General features: G+C 43.3%; 1 protein-coding gene across 5 annotated transcripts in view; it reads right to left on the bottom strand.

Moving 5' to 3' along the window:
- The window catches only part of LOC308331342 (receptor-type tyrosine-protein phosphatase U-like), a 265106-nt gene that overhangs the window by 42453 nt on the left and 202139 nt on the right, over positions 1–20514 (bottom strand). For all 5 annotated transcript variants that reach the window (XM_080786751.1, XM_080786750.1, XM_080786752.1 and 2 more), the window contains 7 exons: positions 20384–20465; positions 12510–12625; positions 8182–8353; positions 6442–6735; positions 4297–4617; positions 1943–2052; positions 548–749 (listed from right to left, as the gene is read on the bottom strand). In XM_080786751.1, coding sequence (XP_080642877.1) covers positions 548–749; positions 1943–2052; positions 4297–4617; positions 6442–6735; positions 8182–8353; positions 12510–12625; positions 20384–20465 — 1297 coding nt within the window. The remainder of the gene's footprint in view (positions 1–547; positions 750–1942; positions 2053–4296; positions 4618–6441; positions 6736–8181; positions 8354–12509; positions 12626–20383; positions 20466–20514) is intronic.

Here is a 20514-nt window from a genome sequence, read left to right as displayed (position 1 = left end):
TTTCCATAGAACTGTCCAAGTTAAACATTTACTGTTTACTCCAATTCATGCCTGCTGTTGTTTTCTTGTGTGAAGAGGTAGAATATGAAAAGTATCCAAACTGCACAGTCAAAAATGTTTTTCAACGAGTGAATCACAAGCAATGTATTTTTTCTGCTTCTATTTCTTTCTTACAATTGACAGTTTTGTGAATTAGCAAACTTCTGTTTAGATTGGCCCCTCGTTCTTTTAAAGAAAGAGATGGAAAACAGAGACCTCAAGATCAAACCACAAAATGCTCGACACTCATCAACACTTCAGCACTTCAGCGTTTCTACAAAATATCGTATTCAAATCAGTTTTCTCAAAAAGCTCATGTACCTGTAACCAGTTAAAACATTATTTTCATTTTCCCCGATAGAAAAAAGCTAATCTACAAGCTCGTAGTTTGAGCTATGAGCTTGTATATGTGCTATTTTTCCAATAGCCAAAGTATAAATAAATGCTTTATTAGCTAAACTATAACATGACACAGATGCTTGTCCGCTAGTCAAGCAAACCAGCTCACCAGAAATGTTGGTGGTGATCTCTGTGAGGGCCGTCTGGCCGAAGCCCTTGGCGGTGCGGGCGCGGACAGACACCAGGTAGGTGGTTCCTGGGTGCAGGCCTGAGAACATGTGGTAGGTCTCGTTCCTCAGCTTGGAGACGGTGCGTCTGGGCCCCGGCACGTTGATGCTCGGGTCAGACGACTCGATGCTCTGGTAGGAGATCTGACAACAGGAAACACATAAAAACACAGCCGGGGATTAACACTGTTATGTGTCGTTTCTTTGTTGCCATGGCAGTTTGATGAGGAAGCTGAGAAGAATGTTAACACAGCAAGGATGTAATACCCGTTTACCGTTGTTATATGAGAACAGGCTGTTGCAAATTCATCTTTAGTGCAGTGTTAATATTGACAGCAAATTCTGATTTAGTCTTACTCTTATAGTCTTTTGAATGGCACACCATTTAGTTTTAGTCCAATTTTACTCATCTGAAATTGTTTACTCTCAGTCTAGTCTTAGTCAGCTAAATGAACACTGCTTTAGTGAGATGTTGCTTATCAGTATGGATGCAATACATCTTATTATAGTTCAGATTGTATTGTATGTTGTTGTGTAATTATCTGTTGGTGGATTTCTGCTGTTATTGTGCCCATTTACGCTCTCGTACTCTCGTACTCATACTAGCCCTTACCCGTTTGCCCCCCCCCCCCCCCCCCACCCCCCCTTGTGGTCGCCGGGGGTACTGCGGGGTGCATTTTCGCATTTTTTATTCACTAATAAATTAATTATTAATTTATAATTAAATAAATTGGAAATGCCTGTGTGGAAATGCCTGTGTGAAAAGTGGGAGCGATTGGTGCAGGTGGTGAGGAGATACGGCTGTGTTTCTGACAGACAGACAGACAGACACACATTCAGACAGACAGACATTGACTGAATTATAGTATGATGATGATGATGACGATGATGATGTTAATATAAATCCTCTTATGCAGCCCATACTGTGGCCATCGATAATCAATTAGAAACGTTTAAAGTTGCCCCCTTGTGGAGTCATCTCTTAGGCAAATAATGCTTGTCCCCCATCTAATTACAGCACTGGAGTCTGGGTTTCTATCTCACTACCATAAGAATGTATATATCTTATGAACTGTGCAGAAGGATCCTTATATTTAATTGTCAGGACTGCCGTGTATCGCATGCTGCTACAAACATTTGGTCAAATTAACAAAAACGAATCCCATAATACTCTGTGCAATTGAATCATTTAGTCATTATTAACTGATAGAGAACTAAATAGATATTTGCGAAGCAGCATCCATCCTGTAACTGTAATGGTTTAGGTAGGTGATATGAAGGAATGACACATCATAGTGTTTTTGGAATCACTGTGGGAGGTATGCTGGGTAGCATACCTCATATTGTGAGATGAGGCCGTTAGGCTCCACAGGCTCCTCCCACTTGAGGAAGATCATATCGTCCAATGGGGTGAAGGTCAGCGATTCTGGAGCGATGCCACCAGGAACTACAGAGAGAAAGAAAGAAAACAACATTCATGAACTACAGAGAGGAAAGAAACCAAACAAAACAACGTTCTTGGTGACAAACGGCACAGTGTACTCAACATTATCTTGTTCCTGTAAGCCAGGGGATTTTCAATTACATTTTATTAAATGATAAAAACAGTAAAACACATTGGTATAAAAGGAGGTGAACCAAGAGGACCGTGAGAAGATGAAAGGGGAAACAGTGATACATTTCAGGAAGGGAAGTGATGAAGTGGCGTGCAGCGCACAGACGGGTTCGCTATCGGCCCGCTGCATGAACTGGGATCGTGTGTGCCAGCGCTGCTCCACTGTCTGATAACAGAGCACCAAGTCTTAGAGGATGACACGCCGTTTTTCTTCTTTAGCGTCATGCTGACTGAAAAAAAAAAAAAAAAAAACAGGGAACTGAGCCAAACGGCCACTAACAGGACTTTTGTCTTATATCCGGAGGAAAAAATATGCCTGTATTTTTGCCTCCATGAAATTCCCATAAAAAAAAAGTAATGTTCCTAAAAGACGGAAATGAAAATTCCAATACATGTCTATCGCTTTCTCCCTCTGGCTCTGTGTGTGCGTGTGTGTGTGTACGTGCGTGAAACTGTGTAATTGCATGCCTGTTCCTTGCAACAGCAAAATAAGAAAGAAGAGAAGAACGATGAAGCCTTGTGGCCTGTCTCTGAGTCAGGCAGAGGACACTTGAGACAAATCCTGTTGCCTCCGTGGATCATTGGCAGTCAAATCTGCTCCCTGTGCAGCACAAAACATTGCAGCCATGTTTGACTGTGGAGCCCAACAAGAAATAGACACAGGGGTAACTTTCACCAGCTGGATTTCATTTATTGTTATCAAATAAAGATATTAAGTCTGACAGTGGTTCCTGCACTGACAGAGAGACTGGAGAGCTGTCAGATCTGTGTATCAAATGCTGCAGAAAAATCCTGATAGGTGTGAGGAGGGTCAAGTTGACTTCTATTTATGACACAATCCATTTGTGTGTTAACTTGTCAGTTCTGAACCAGTCAGAGCAAATTAAATTAATTTGATACTCAGGCGGCGTTTATCACTGCAGGCGGCGGCGTAAAACCCCTCAGTGTTTTGTTTCCTCTCGCCTGAAAGACATCAATGTGCAGCAGGTGCAGATAATTAACAGTGCACTCGCTTTTCTCTGTATCTCTTCCGCCTTACATTTCAGCAGTATTGTGCTGTTCAGAGTATGAAAGTTCATTACGTTCTCAGCACTGGCAGGAACTGAAAATGTACGGGACAGCCGTGCGTTATGAGGACGGCCACGATCCAATGTCGCCAAATTAATCTCAATCATCCACTATGTTACCCTGGTGACGAATCCTCAGCGGATCCACGCAGTGATATAGTCTGGCCCCATGAGGCTATACCACTATATCCATACCTCAGGCTAACACACAGGCTTTCCTTCAGTCTCTTGAGCATGCAGGCCTCCAACTGTGTTGGTCTTTATCTCAACGAGACGAAAACTGAATGCAAATCCAACAATAATCACATTATAAAAACACTCCTCTGAAACAGGTTGATGACTACAAGTATTTGGGTTCATATATATCTTCTTCCCAAAAGGACTTTCAAACTAGGAAGGGTATGGCCTGCAATGACATGCATAAGATCTGGTCATCCTGCAGCTTAGTTCGATGTTCAAAGTAAAAATATTTAGGACGACCGTTGAGACGATTCTATTATGGGTCTGAGACATGGACACTTTCAATTAGAGAAACGATTGGATGGCACTTACACACGCCTTCTAATGAGAGCGCAAAATCTGTCTTGGAAGAGCCACCCATCAACTAATCTAATATACGGCAACCTTCCCCGTGTTTCTTCACTAGTCCGATCCAGAAGAACACAGTTTGCTGGCCACTGCTACAGAGCTTCTTCTCTGGAATCCTGCCTCAAAGCAGACCAGAGGTAGAAAACTGTCATTCCCTGATGTCATCGCTAGGGACACATGCATCAGTAAGCAGGAACTGGGGATGGCAATGAAGGACCGGAAAGTCTGGCGTGGCATTGTGAAATCCATGATCTCGACCGTGGTCGAAAAATGATGATATCCATACCCACATTTTAGCCTAGCATGGAAACTCTGTGTGGAACCTGTATTTCCAAGGGGCGGATGAACCTGGTGAGCAGGCGGAGCAGGAGTGCGTGTGCATGTGCGTTTGCGGTAAAACATAATCTGTTTGAACACTCACTGTCTTCCTCCGTCTGGAAGGTGACTTCTCGGCTCTCCTTCTTGCCCTCAAGGTTGGCCAGCGCCAGGCGGACGTGGACGGAGCGGAAGGGCGGCAGGTCTCTCAGTGTGAAGCGAGACGTGTTTCCCTCCACCGACAGGCACTCTCTGACCGTGGCGTTGTTCCCGCCGCCGCCTCCTGTTGGCGTGGAGTAGCGGTAGCACAGGGACAGCGAGTAGGTGTGGCAGCGGGTCAGGTTGTAGCCCAGGGGCTCCCACTGCAAGGCCAGCTGGCGGGGCTCGATCTCTGTGGCCGTCAGGCCCCGCAAGGCACGCATGGGCTCTGGTGGAGACACAGAGACAAAGGGTTGAATTAAAAGGCATGGGCTCTGGTGGAGACACAGAGACAAAGGGTTGAATTAAAAGGCATGGGCTCTGGTGGAGACACAGAGACAAAAGGGTTTTAGATGTCATTCAATCACATGACGATCCATTGGGCAAAATTACCCAATTCCCAAACATATGGGTCGGGACCCATATTTGAGTTCTGGACAGAGTGGGTCGTGAGTAAATATACATCTTTTTTGTTTCCTACAACTTGTTTATTTCAAAAGATTTTCAGAAAATCCCCGCCTCACACAAAAAAAAGAAAATCAAGTAAGCTCAAGCAATAACAAAAGCCAAGGTGACAAGAAAACACTGCAGACTATGTATGACTGGTCAGGCTAGACTTAACCTCTTGAGCCCCATTTCCGTGGGGCAGCTGTCCACCTCTGAACTGCGCTCAGCGGGTCAATGGAGACCCAATTGGTCTCCGGTTCCAACTCCGATGTTGCGGATTTACCCCCTTTACCCTCCTGGGGTTTAAGAGGTTTTAAGAGTATAATGTCTAACCTGACTATATGGGAGCTGTTTCCAGACCGCATTAGAAAACAGAAATTACAACAGCATTACATTTAGATTTAGACATGTTTGTCTCAGAGGGCCATTTGTTTTTTCACAGCCAGTTCAACACAGAAACACATGCGTACGTACGTATTACAAACCCCAGGAACACGTTTCTTATCTCCCAAACATCATTAACACATTCAAACTGTACGACGTGTGGGAACGTCATAACTAATCCAACCGACGGATTGACGGCAGTGGGATACTGTGCAGATGAAGACAATACATGGACTCTCCATGAATATATTCATACATCCCAGGCAGCACAAAACATTGTCAGCTAGGCAGTTTGTTCAATGCTACAATGGCAGACAGGACAAATCTGCTGAAGTGAACTCTCCTCCATTCACCTCCTCACTTGATCCCTACAGTATACATAGGCGGACTTACCATTGGGCTAGGGTGGGCTACAGCCCTGACAGGGACAAAAAAAATATTTGTATGATTTGAAATTGTAAAGTATCGCAATCCAATTCAAGTGAGATGTATGTTTAGTTATTGACACAGGGGTGAAAAATAGGTTACAAAATCGTGGGAAAAAAATGTTTAATAAACAAAATAGCAAAGGAAAGGAAAGGAAACGCGCAAAAAAAGACATTAAAGGTCTCCACACACCGGGCGCGAATCGGATGCGAATTCAGATTTTTAGCGGCGTTTCTCCATCGGTTTTCTGAAAAACGCAGCCGGTGTACAACAACCACCTTAATAGTATGCATAAAACAAAATGTACAATACAATTACAGTGCAGAAGAAAAAAATAAATAAATAGGAAAGTAACTCAATCAAAGGCAGAAAGAAAGCTCTTCTTCTGTTCTTCAAAATAAACTAATCTATACCCAGCTGGCCGGGCGTGTGCACTCAAAGTATTTGCAAACTTTGGGAAACAGCAGGAGTCCCAAACCTTTTTGGCCCAAAGGACTCGTTCCAATATTTTCAAAGAGGTTCCTCATTATATAATAGGATAAGAGTGCCACTTTTATCCATCATTTGTTATGTGGTGCATATAAATGAAATGCTGCTTACCCACATTTTTTTTTTGGTTGATGACAGTGTATCAAAGAGATTGGTTCTATGATCTTCGCAAGCGAAGAACCAGCCATCGTGCGTGCGTGCGTGTCTGTATATACTTTTTGTTTTAACCCAGTTTTAACAATGGAAGCTGGGAGATTGTTAGATAGTTAATCAAAGCATTAGACACTGCCGTTGTGAGTCAACTCACCTGCACACTTGGTCCTGCTGATGAGGGGGGGTCCGGGTGCCCCCGTGCCTCCCTCTCCGGGCCTGGTCAGCAGAACACTGATACGGTACTCTGTGTCCGGCTCCAGGTGCCACACCTTGTAGGTGAGTGAACCCACTCCGTGGGTTTCTGTCCAGGGTAACTGGCTGGCTCTGTACCGGATCTCCCGTCGAATGACAGGACCGTCCCCCACTATGGAGTTGGTGTTGAGCTGGATGATCAGGTAGGTGGGCCCTGCCCGCAGGAGCTGAGGGGGCGCGATGGGTGTGGGGGGCACTGCAAATGAAGAGACGGGTAAGGGTAACATGCAAGGGATTTCTGAAGAGATACCGTATAATACAACTGGAGAATGTGCAAGAATGGAAGAATCTATAGAAGCAACGTTTTTCAGGCCAAGGACCCCATAGCTGAGAGAGAGAGATGAAGCAGGGAGCCCCACTACATATGGTAAATGTGAAGTTATTTTCAGACATTTAACAACTTAAATCCTCAATGCTTTGTAAACCTGACTTTTGGCTCGGTACTTGGTCTGCTCTTTTGTCCCTGTACAAACCTCGAAAATAGCCGATCTACAAGATCACACCACCTCGCAGACGCATTGTCGGAGGATCTCTGAGGACCCGGACCCCCATCTTGTACCATTTACAGGCCCAGGAATTCTGGGCCAAATGACAGTCCATATCGGATCAAATCAACAACAGAATGTTCATAGATTGGGGTCCCAGAGATAGAATTTAATCAATTGTGGGTCCTTAGCCTAATGCATATCAAACTCAGGTTCCGTCATCACCCTAACCCCGGTTACATTAGGCTTTTTGAACAATAGATGTAACACCAAAGCATGAAGTGCAATAGATAGATAAATTCTGAGAAGAAAGGAAAAGTCAAGGATTTCAATGTCTTTTTAAAATATTATTATTTCTGCTCTGTTAGAGCCTCAGATCTTTTAATCATCGAGACCACGAGAGGCCCTTGAACGAAGCAAATCTTAATTTTCATCATAACAAAGCTGAATAGCGGCTTATTTGCATGAATGATTTGCATAATAGGAACCCTGATGGATAATATGAAGAGGTAAATCTAATTAATGAAAACACATGTGTAATTCTAGACTTACAAGCATGCCTGTTGCCTGAACCAACCCATGTAAACAACTGCTGCCTAGTGCCTACGCATGCTGCTGGAGCCTGGAGGACAAAGCAAGTAGATAATGTATTGACTATAGGACATACTATAACTAATTAGGACATACTGTAGCTAATAGGACTGACTGATTGAGGGAGTCACAGAAGATGGAAAGAGAAAATGAAATGGCTAAGTGTGTGTGGGTGGATGAAACGGTTTAAATGGTCAGTTAACACAGAAGAGTGCATATGCCATGCAATCATAATGATTTTGATTTACGCTACGTGCGTGACGACATATTTTAAAGATAGAGAAATGATGCACCATGTGTATCTGTGGATTTGGATGCATTTCCCAAGATAGAAATGTTGAAGACGGAGCATCCTGGGGCCATTTGATGAGACAAGTTGGCAGGTGCCGCCTGCAAGTTCATTTGCATAGACGCTGTACGGGTATCTGCAAGGCAGTGGCGTAGGCGGGTGAGTGTACTCCATGTACTGTATCACAGCACTGTGTGGATGCGAGTGAGTGTGCTCGCTCACGCCCATGGAGCTCTAGTGAAAAGCACTCCAACAGCAACATCTCACACAGCTTTACCTCTGACGATGAGCTCGCCGAAGTTGGAGACGGCGGCTCCGCGGGAGGACAGAGTGACGCAGCGGTACAGGTCCTGCTCGCCACGCTGCGCCTCCACCTGGAACGTTGCCATCAGCCTCGTGTGGCTCAGCCTGGAGAGCGAGGCCGTGTCCAGCAGCACGCCGTTACGCCGCTGTCACACACACACGAAGACACAACACACACCGTTAAAATGCGGACACACAAACACACACACACACACACACACACACACACACACACACACACACAAGACCGCCGTGAGCAGATGACCCGTAGATCAGGCAGGTGATTGTGTTTCCCTGAGCAGCGTGAAAAGTCCATTCCAATAACTGTAAGTGTTCAGTGGCATGTGAGGTGGAAAACTAACATGGAGGAAAGTGGTTTGAAAGAGGGTGTGAGTGGGAGGTGAACTATGAACTATGCTATGCAATGCATATATATACGTGTATCTTGATGTTTTTATGTTCTCTTTGATATGCTATGATATTTATTGTTCGATGTTTCCTGCCTTCTCTCACTGACCCCTTTCCCACCTCCTCCTTTTTCTACTTTTCGAGACAATATACAGAGCTTACGCAAAAAAATAATACAAATACAAATAAAAATCACCCGCTTCTTTACAGCTGTGAACCAGTGATGTGACGGTAACATTTATTCAGATTCTGGATGTTGGCTCGTTGAGGCTGGGCGACCGAGGCGAGTGTGTCACCGTGTCACGGTGTGTTGTGTCTAACAGAAGGTGCGAGCTGACAGCTCCTCATCTCTCCATGCTAATGTGTTGGAGCTTCGGGCGAACCGGCAATCGGTTCAACTAGCGGGACAGGAAAATCAGAACGCCAGCAGTGCTTCTTCACGCCGATCTGCCGAATGTGTGGGCTCTGTGATGCTCGCTCCACTCTCACACACACACACGGGCAGAAGCAGGATATTATGTAAGCTGTCGCTTGCTACCATTCCTCAAAGTAATTGGGTTTGACATCTGAATGCTTGAATCAGTTTAGCAGGGGAGGGCAGGAAAAGTTTGAAAAGCACGTGACATATGTTTTAGAAAATACAAAATTGTGCATACGGCTGGAGGTGGAGATAATTGCGGGTTTTAACGCTTTACCTTCCTTTTCTATTTTATTGTGCAACGGCCTTCTCTTTTGTGGGAGCCCCAATCAGGCTTGTTTTCCCCGTCTTAACTTCAAATTGTATATATTTCCTTACCAATGTAGTTTGCATTCATAGCATTTGGTCCTGCATTGAGCTAGTTCTCCAGGGCATTCATCCATTGTGTATTAGACGGCTCAGGGCTGCAGCTTCTGAATTACATCCAGCATTAAAGGTGATATAGGCAAGTTTTCAGTGTTTGTACACAGAATTGATCGAGTGTTTCCAAACAAATTAAAATCTAGCTCCACCCCCCTCCCCCCGTCATTCTATTGGCTGAGCCAGGTCACTTCAGGCTATGGGGTTGTTGTTGCTGCTGGGAGGGACGCTATGGATATTGCGCTCGTATGGCTAAATATGACATTAAAAAATTATGAATTTCTATCGATATCATAGTTACAACAATGACATTGAGTTGACATGTTTTTTTAAGGGTAACTGTAGCGTAATCACAATATCACAAGACTGACACGACGAGTCCCGCAAATGAGGAAGTAGGAAGTAGTGGAGCAGACTCACTGGCTCTCAATTCAATTATCTTTCATTTGTAATCGTGCATATAAAACATATTGCCCCTCAAATGCCCCAGCCACTACAGCATCGTTCATGTGAACTACTTTGTCCACGGTTATTCATCGCTATGATGATCAGCGACGGCTTGTCACCGTTGGCGAGCACGGGTTGAATGCAAGCTTCAAGCCGGCCGGACCACCAAACCATGCGCTATACATAGCGATTCTCATAATTTCAACAGGCTTACATATTACATCATAAACATACTATTTCACATGAACAATGGTGAAACTAAGATATGGGGATAATATTATACTTGCAAATTGCAAGTATAATATTATCCCCATATCTTAGTTTCACCAATGCGATTTCATTGCAAGTTGCAATGAAATCGCATTGCGTTTTCATTATAATACTGCTGGATCGAACACACAGTCACAGCCTCGCGCTGCAATTGGCTAAGACTCCGCGTCACCCCCCACACAGACCCTCCTCCCAACACGACGCTTCCGTCCCGCGACATAAACAACAGTGGATATAAACAGATACAAACACATAGAGGGAGACAAAGGGAGAGTGTATGTCTACAGGGCAGCAGCTCAGCATCAAAATATAGGGGAAGATAGAGGGAATAAGGCCACAAATATAGATAGATAAATATGTTGATTTTTGGCTGAAAACTTGCCTATATCACCTTTAAAGGCTAAGGACATTTAAAATGCTTTATATTATATGGTTTGTGTGGGTTGTGGCCCTCCTTCAGGCTGAATTGGACAGCTGTGCAGAGCAGAATGTCCTCAGCTACTGTATATGCTGGAAATAAATCTTTAACCCTGAAACGAAAGCAAGCTTACAGCGCGTCCAAACAAAATAAATACCCCACTGTTCTGGCAATATAAATAATTATGCGTTTGGGGCCTAAAGCTCACTCGAGGAGAATATGATACTAAATGAGAAGGAAGCATTATGCAAATACTTTGTTTTATACTTCCTAAACGGAGGCATGAGTTGAGGAGAACCGATCCAGGCTTGTCCAGAGAGAACTAGTGCCAGGTAGATCAAAGAGAGAGAGCGGCAATTAGAAAATTCACACCACACAGCATCAACAATCAAACAGACCCTCCACACAACACATGGAGAAACAGAAATAATGGCTTGTGAGAAATCTCTATTTTCTGATCCTAATGAGAGAAGTGGGGAGCTGGAGCAGGTTTTAGTTTGGCAGCCTGGCGGGCAGTAGGTGGTTAAGTCCTTGAGCGGCACGTTTAACCCATTCTGACCGGGCACCCATTTTGGTGTTGGCATCATGTTATGCTTTAGCTATTGAAAAATAGCAGATCTACAAGCTCATAGCGCGCCACCAAGTGGCGCGCTACGAGCTTGTAGGTCTGCTATTTTTTGAAAAAATCGAAGAACGACTGACATTTTTAGAATCTGATCTCAGGTCAGAATGGGTTGATCAGACCAGTGTGTGTCCAGTGGGAAACCTCGTATGAATCTGATCTCAGGTCAGAATGGGTTAATGTCAGCTTTAGCCACTTCCGTGTCACGCTTTTCAGCCGCCAAGCTCTTCTTTTGAAGAGCCTGATTTGATGAACCGGAAGTAACAATCAGTATCAATCATTTCCAGAGCACACGCTAGATACTTTTGTTTTCATTACAAGCGCTGATATGGTACTGTGAAGTTGTGGGGATGTTTTTATTGAGCTCCTAAAACATTGATATTTTGTATGATCACCTCAATCTGAACTTCAATTCCGAGATAAACGCTGCAAAAGTCGTCACTAAAGATAGTGTGAACGAAGGGAAAATAATCAATGACGTCACCACGCGGAAGCAAACCGTTGACGGGTGACGGAGACTAGCGATAAGAGGTTGTTAGATATGTCGCTCTAGTCTAGGCGATCTAGGATACCATCAAATAACAAACATGGAGGCATGCCTTATACTGTATGTGCATCTAGAATGCAATTTTTTTATATTTAAACTTTGCTTGAGAGAGATGACTTTAGGAGTTTGGTAGCCCATGCACATTCACTTTGCACAGTCAACACTACAAAAGAAAAACACAAAAATAATTAAACATCTCATCTCCTTTCGCAGTGCGGGAGGCGGGACATGGGAAGTGAGGAAGGGAGAATTTCAAAAATAGATTAAAAATACTTAACGGCAACGAGAGCCGCTACAGTGGTAAAACTGCGTCCCAGGGAGAGTGGATTGACTTTCAAAGGACACTAAGTTACCGCCGTCCAAAATACAGACAAGGTAACTGAGGGTCGCAAAAGGGGCTAGCCGGTACGAACGATCAAAATAAATGGGCCAAAAACTTAATAATTTTATACTTTCAAAAACAAGCTTACAACTGTGTTTCATGGCCCTACAGTATATGCCCAAAACAACAACATGGAAATAATGATGGATATGAAATTTCTGTTCATTTCATCCAGCTGAATGGAAACGACCATGCAAAAATAATTGCGATAAGCTTAACCCATTCAGGACAGGAACCCCTTTTGGTGTTTTAAGGATTATGTTATACTTTTAGAAGCTTATAGATCTGCTATTTTTGAAAAATCTTGAAAATGTATTAATTGTGGCAGGCCTACATATCATAACATCTGACTGCAGCGTTTTCATCTCACCTCCAGTAAGAAAGGCTCTGTTTCAGCAGTCTTGCCTGTAGCCACACACTGGAAGGTGGCGTTCTGTCCAGCGTTGACCTCCACATCGCCCAGCCGAGAGAAATGGGGCACCTTGTCTGTGGAAGAACAACAAACAACACCAACATGGACACATGAACTGCTGGTGAAAATTTCTGGAGTTCCAAATAGCATTGTCTGAATACATGTCACACGTGTGATGTCTAATCTATTCAATGAGCCATATGACTGTTTACTTATCGGTGTGCTTATGCTTTGTGTGACAGTTTTGTATCTTTCAACTGCAATGCAGCAACATCACAGAGACATGTTCCTCATGCACATGCAGCTGAACACTAATCAGTGTTAACGAGCAGGATGGAGAAATGAACAGGGAACTAATTGCTGATCAACCATGGTGAGTGTTGATTGGTGAGCTGTTGAAACCAGCTGCCAATAAAACCAGAGCAGAGCACATGGTTTTAGTTGTCTCTCTCTCCCTTCCCAGAGTGTGGTGTTTGTTTATGCACGTAAGTTCTTTATGCCTTTTTTCCCTGCTTTATGCTAAAATCATCCAATGTAAAAAACTATATGTAATGCAATATAGGGTTGGTTATCTTTGCATTAGTGTGAGTGTGTGATAGTATAGCCGCAATTTGCAACACAACATTTTGAATCGAGTTGCAACACCAGTAATTGACAGCCCATTCATCCAAATGGAAAAGTCAGATCTGAGTATATTAAACATTGTTAAACAGTGTAGCTGTATGCATTGCAGCTGTAGTGTATGGAAAGCTTGTATGGAAAACTTGAATTATCCCCCTTTCAATCTGCAAAGTGTTTGTTTCATAAAAATCCACCGTAAGACGTTATGACGTTTATGCTAAGAAATAACTTATTGGAGTTTGGAAATCGAAACGCTTGTCGGAAGTCACTCAACGGCCCCTTACTGCTTACCACTGACTGTGCACATAATGCAGGAATCGGCACAATTAGTTGATTTAAAAACAAGTGCTTCCAAACTCCAGTCTTAGAACAAAATGTCACCTGCCCAGAACTTAGTCTATGGTGGATTTTTATGAAACAAACACTTTGCAGATTGAAGGGGGATAATTCAAGCTTTCCATACACTACAGCTGCAATGTGTTGAGTTTAACATTGTAATACAAGCATATCTGACTTTTCTGTTTGGATGAATGGGCTAGCTGGTGTTGCAAATGTATTGCGGCTAGTGTGCGAGCTGGACTGACCAATGCAAAACGTTGCATGCATGCTGCAAGTAGACTACAGAAGTACGCCACAATCTTCCTTTATTTTAAATTGTATTATCTTAAAATGAAAGCCAAAAAAGAGTGGCTGCAGATGCAGCCATGCATCTATTGTCGCACTATGGAATGCTGCGATCTCTAGTACTTGAATTTCATGCATGTATTTTGTATAAGCATCTGACCACAATCGCACTTCCCCTTGTAGAACAAAGATTGACTGTTCATGTTTAATCGCGTCCTTCATATCCCTCTTCCTGCCTCCCCAGGGGTGTACAATGTCTGTCTTCAAAGCTTGCAAAGTGGGCGTGTCATTGAGGAACGTTCTCACACCGGGGGAGATCCCGTCGTTCGTCATCCCCTCCCCCTCCAGGAGGTCTCCTGTGTGTCTCCTGTCCCCATGCAGTCGACGATACCAACACGACCGCAGCAGACTGCTGTCCCAGGACTCCACGGAGGACCCAGACTACCAGCAGCACCTCGCTCCACCGCTGGCCCATCCCCTCCGCCCCTCACCGGCCCGTGGGTTTAAGCTGCGACGTCACCCCCGCCACGGCCCCACCACAGAAGAGCCAGAGGTGGTGAGGGACACGGACCTGTCCACACGTGCGGCCATGTCTCTGGAGCACGTGGAGAAGGTGACCACACCGTACGGGTTCCGGGCTGTGCTCGCAGCAAGCCCCTGCGTGCAGCGTCGGGAATCCATGTTTCACAAGGGCCAGCGGCACGCCCTGCCAGTGGTGAAAGTCACTCTGACAACTGACTTTGAGTCATCTCTCGGTGACCCACGCCAGTCTGAGGAGTCGGCAGCACCTCCTGCGGTTTCCCCGATGCGTCTCAAGCCTGTTAAAACTCTGGGCCAGAAGGTGATGCGCGCCGCCCAAAGAGCTCTGACCCCCGACAGGAGAAGACGGACCGAAACAAACCACTGATTTTAAATGTTTACTATGTCATTGTACTGTACCTTTTAACATAATTCTAACTTGATTTGTTTTTAACTTGATATTTTAATAAAGTATATGTTACACACTTCAATGAATGAGTCCATATCAGTGTGGTTTGATTTTATGACCGTTTTACTGGACATCAAGGAACTGCAACAAGACAGTTAAACACACACAAATGAGTGAGACACATGTTGTCCAGCTTATGCACCATCACCATATACAGGATGTACTGGCTTCCTCATTGCCTGACTGGCAGAAACATGCTGACTCACTGGACATAACAAAATAATACATAATAACATCACATTCAGTTAAAACAAAATAACAAATACATGACACCAAATAGTTCTGTTTCCACAATAGCATATTACTATCGCAGTGAGTTGGAATTATTATCAATAACATCAGACAGACAGTAGTAGCTTGGGGCCTCCTGCAGTCACTATCACAGAGTTAGCATTAGCTGCTAGCTGCTAAGCAAAACCTGACTACAGACAGTACTCTAAAACATTGTGGAGACCTTTTCCACTATCAACATATCCCCTGTTAAGCTACTTTATACAGTGTCTAAATTAACCCACTCTCTTATATATCTCACCTGCAACAAGACAGTTAAACACACGTTGTCCAGCTTATGCACCATCACCATATACAGGATGTACTGGCTAAGGGCTTCCTCATTGCCTGACTGGCAGAAACATGCTGACTCACTGGAGTATATTGCCCCCTTGTGGCTTAGAGGAGCAATCGCTCTGTTTTGTTCTTGGCAGGGCAGAAACAGTGACGATTAGTATTGAGACTAACTTTACATAGAACAATGACAAAATGAAATACACTTATGCATGAATTTTTATCTTTTTAACTATTTGACTTGTAATGCCAAACCAAACCAAAAATAGGGGGTGGCTTTGGCTTATCCTACATATACTATTTTTAAGTAGAGTTCTTTCTGGTTTGTTGTAAATGGCTAATATGGTCAAGGTACTATGATGGCTTGCCTGTGGTAGTTAACGCTTGGCATCAATATTGTGTAAGGTGTGTCTGAAGACGAACCGCAAGAGGTCAACGGTGTCCTGAAGTCCACATAATGTGACTTAACAGTGTTTTCTTTCATTTTAAGCCCACTCAGTCAACACCATGATTTGCCATGCAACTACTTTCAACCATTATCCCCAATGGCCAGATGTTGTATTGGTGCGGTTGACCTTAACTGTTTTGTTACTAGCTGGATGGATTCAGTTCAATGGTCTGGCCACCAGTGGTGTAATGTACATTTACTGCACTAGAGTGAATTGAGCATTTCCAAGTTTCAGTACTTTTACTTCTTCTCTACTACATCTCAAGTCAAATGTCATACTTTATTAAACTTTAGTTACTTTGACTACAAAACAAATTCCCCATTTTGGAAATTTCAAAATGGCTGACATACAAGCTCACAATGTGGTGCATTTAGGAGCTTGTATTTCTCTCAAATTATATTTGACAACTTGTGAAATGGGACATTCAGCATAATGAGCACCTTCTACTTTTGGTACCTAGTACATTTTGCTACCAATACTTGTATTTTAAGTAGAGTACATTTTAAATTCTGGACGTATTTTGTAACAATTTCTACATAGCCTATTGATACTCGAGTACTCTTTCCACCACGACTGCCTTCCGTCAGTCAGCTATACACAAAATAAACTGTACAACTATTAAATTGGGTATGACTGAGACAAAAATTAATTTTTCCGTTTCTCAGCAGTACCAAATGTTTTACACTCCAGGCATCACATACTGTACTACCAGATTTCAGCCTCGATTACTTTTACATCCCTATTAAGCTTTAGCTTTTTAACCCGGACACTCCATAATGGCTCAAAGCTCTGCTGGATGCTACCCAACAGGATATATTAATGGATGATGCTGAGATACAGAACAAGGTTCATTTTCCAAAGTACCTGCATGCTATCTCGCACAGTAAGCGTAAGTGCTAAAACAAAGGGGTGAATTTATTAGACAAATATTTGTTCAAAAACGTTGCCTGTACATGGGGGTGAAGAATAAGGTAGATCTACTCTTGTACTACTGTATTTACTATTGATCTATGGAGTGCCGAAGCCCTGACGTCAAAATAAACAAGATGTCTCTGTTATTGTCATGAGGTGTGGTGTCTCTGTATCGTTTGCGACCGTCAGTCACTCATATATGATACAGTGTTTCTAGCGAAAATGTAACTAATTCAGTAGCAGTAACAATAGCGTTTTCTCAGTCAGTTGATATGAGTGAAACGGCCGGGATGACATGTTTATTTTTCAAACACTGTTCTTATATGAGGCGATCTAAAATCCCCCTATGGGGATTACAATGCAAATAAAAAGTACATGAACCCGTGGATTTGCACCCTCTACCGATATTGACGTCAGACTTTGGTGTTCTATACTGAGTTGATTAATGCTGTAAATAGCTTTGTCACTTACAGTATTTAGCTTTTATAGAAGTGAAGTAGAGCTTTCAAACTAAAGCCTGCGTTATACTTGGTTGTGTGTGCGTGTGTCATGCAATTAAATATAAATTAGGTATTAAGAGTTGCAGGATAAATCCTGTAATCTCAAACAAGCTTGCTTTCACAGAGGGTAATAAATGTAATCCACACTACACTTGCTTAAAATCAAATGTCTTACAGTTGAGCTGAGTTGACTCTTTCCAATAGCTATAAAGGATTGCAGTGATTGGTTGGGAACATAAGCTGCATTTCTAGCTAGTTGGCAGACATATCATTTTTATTGAAGCTGCTAGTGGCCCTCATGGCAACTCAGGCAGCATCCTCAAGGTTTGTGCAGACCAGCTGGGCAGGAGTATTATTTTCAATCTGTCCCTCTCCCAAGCGGTGGTCCCCACAGGCAAGATGTCCCGCCGTTGGTTCAAATCCTAGGAGGTTAACCCATTCTGACCGGGAACCCATTATGGTGTCAGCATCATGTTACGCTTTAGCTATTGAAAAATAGCAGATCTACAAGCTCATAGCGCGCCACCGAGTGGCGCGCTATGAGCTTGTAGGTCTGCTATTTTTGAAAAATCGAAGAACGACTGACATTTTTAGAATCTGATCTCAGGTCAGAATGGCTTAATCAGACCAGTGTGTGTCCAGTGGAAACCTCGCATGAATCTGATCTCAGGTCAGAATGGGTTAAGTATCTCATTGACACTACCATGCCTATGTAGCACAGAAGATATATCAGTGCCTTGTGGTTTTTTTAGTTAGCTTGATTGATTGAATACTTCATTACTATTAGTCAGAAATGTAAACAGCATTTGGTACAGTAAGACGTTAAAGCTTAAAGGATAAGACCAAAAAAAGTCTTTCCTTTGTGGTCCTATATGTATTCAATTCATCAACATAGCATACAAACTTAACACATCATCAACTAGTTTGTCAGAGAACTGATTAAGTGTGAACCACGGTGGTACAGTGGTTAGACACGTGTCTAGCAATCTTTATGCAGGGACTGATTAAATATGTATTTCCTATGTCAAGACATTTATCCAGCACAACATTAACAGAGCAATTAAGGCCAGCTTTCTGGTTAACAGGATCATGCTGCAAGTAGGATGCCATGGTAACGTGTGTCCCTACACCACTTCCTGCACACTTCAGATCAACAAACATGGTCCCTTTGACATCCTGACCAACACTCCTGGCACCCTGGCTAATGCACTTCACGGCCTATACCCAACATGCCAAACATCCTAATCCAAATTCCAATACTCCAGGTTACTCAGGAAATAGGCGGAAATAGGCGAGAATAGGCGGCGATCCGAGCACTCAAAAGGTTAAAAATGAGGAGAGGGTGGATAAAAATAGATTTACTTTATTTATTAAAGTTAAAAGAAGCCAACATGTTTCGACTCCAACAGAATCTTCATCGGGGCAAGTAAGTTGCTCGGGAAATTGTTTGGTTTCAATTGCAAGTGAGCTTTTTGGAGGAGCCGAGTGGGCTCCCGAGTCTGCTCGGAGCGGCTTTCACCGAGTGTACATAATGTTGGCTCGGCAGAGTTTCATGTCATCATCTTCATGTCACTGTTAGATTTAACTGATCTGGAAATAAACTCCTCCTAGGCAGCCAAAAAAATCACACTCGTGTGAGGGGGGCACTGTATTTATATCGGGCACATGTGCTCTAGTCTAAACAACATTAAAGTCCATAGACTTGACTGGCAAACAATTTAGGTCATACATGCTCTAAACAACATTAACCGATTACATGCCGCCATCTGATGGCTCAACTCGGCGGTGGTGCCAGATTCCGGCTATAAAATACAAAACTTGGACAGCTGTGAACTCTTTCATTGAACCGGAAGTAGTTGTGTGATGAGTCATAGCTTCACTCAGTGAAGTCTTCTCTCAGTGTCTCAGTTCTACTGGCGAGGTCGGATTAAAGTATTAAGCTCTAAACATCGTCCATTAGCTCAATCGGATAAATAAATGCAAAATCTATAAATGCATTTTTAGATTGTGTGCGTGCGTGCAAGTTAAGATTTGGAATATTCGATGACGTCACACCATGGGAGCTACCGGAGGTTAAACTGTTAAAAGCGGTTGCGAACACGAATCCCGAGATTTTGTATCACATATAGTTAGTTACCCTGTTGAATATCAATATGGATAAGCCTGTCTGCCAAATCACTGAATTATACATAATAGATTGTCATTTTCCTCCAGTTGGTAAAGGGGGATGGAAAGCTAAGTGCTTAAGAAATTAGATGGGGAGCATATGACAGAATTCTCACAGCTAAATTGAACTGAGAGTGTAAAAATAGGCTGTGCCAATGGCCTAGTGGTTAAGGCGCTTACCACAGGCTCTTGCAGCCAGATGGCGAGTCGTGGGTTTGATTCTCAAGCCCAACAATCTTTGCTGTCACTCTTCATCTCTCTCCCTGTTTTCTGTACTAAAGGCATAAAAGTCTAATTAAATAGACTGGAATGCTGTACTAAATGAGTTTCGTAAAAACGCTCTTATACCCGTTTCCCTCTTGAGGATTCAGTGAGTTCATGAAATTCCGAAAATCCACATTACCACGTATTAACATTATCTCGCAGTCATGACTCAAACAGTATTATCCCTTTCTGTGAATGACAGTGCTAGTGTGTGGCCATTCTGGCTCTAAAGAAATTGCCTCGCCCCATTATGACTTTCCCTTTTCCCTAGTTTCCATGAAATGTTCCTGGGGTCAGGGCAATATACTGAGCTGTCACCAGGGTGAGAGCTTTGTGTCTCCTGTCCGGTGAAGTCAAATGACACGAGGGAAAGAATGGAAGGCAGTGAAATAAATGGCCTGTGAGGGATGATGGGTAATCCATGTGCAAGGAGAACATAATGTGAGCGTACAGCAGCACATAGAGCCATGCCCCCTCCCAGCCTCTCATGTCTCACTGCCAACCAACAAAAGAACATCTCGAGAGCTAGAAAAGCCTTGTGTGTCATCACAGTAGCTTTGAAATAGCCTCTTCTGGAAGTGAAGCTGTACGAAGTGAAGGTTAGTCATTCTGACACAGACACTGGAGGAACCCGTCTTCAGTCCTCAACCACGTACTGTAAATAACTCAAAAACAGCCATCTACCAGCTTCATTTTGCAAAACATTTAAAGGTCACAAATACATGACGAGCGGGGGGTACTTACAACAAGGGTAGTTTAACAGCACGATGTCGTCCAAAGCCATGTAGCCTTGACGCTCCTCCGAAACAGACGCCTCAAACACAACCTGTGAAGAAGAAAATGTTCAAATCAGAAAATGTTACATAATTAATAAG

Source organism: Protomyctophum bolini (genome assembly GCF_963924005.1).
Source record: "Protomyctophum bolini genome assembly, chromosome: 17".
Taxonomy (NCBI): Eukaryota; Metazoa; Chordata; class Actinopteri; order Myctophiformes; family Myctophidae; genus Protomyctophum; species Protomyctophum bolini.
This window is presented reverse-complemented; position numbering and strand designations above follow the sequence as displayed.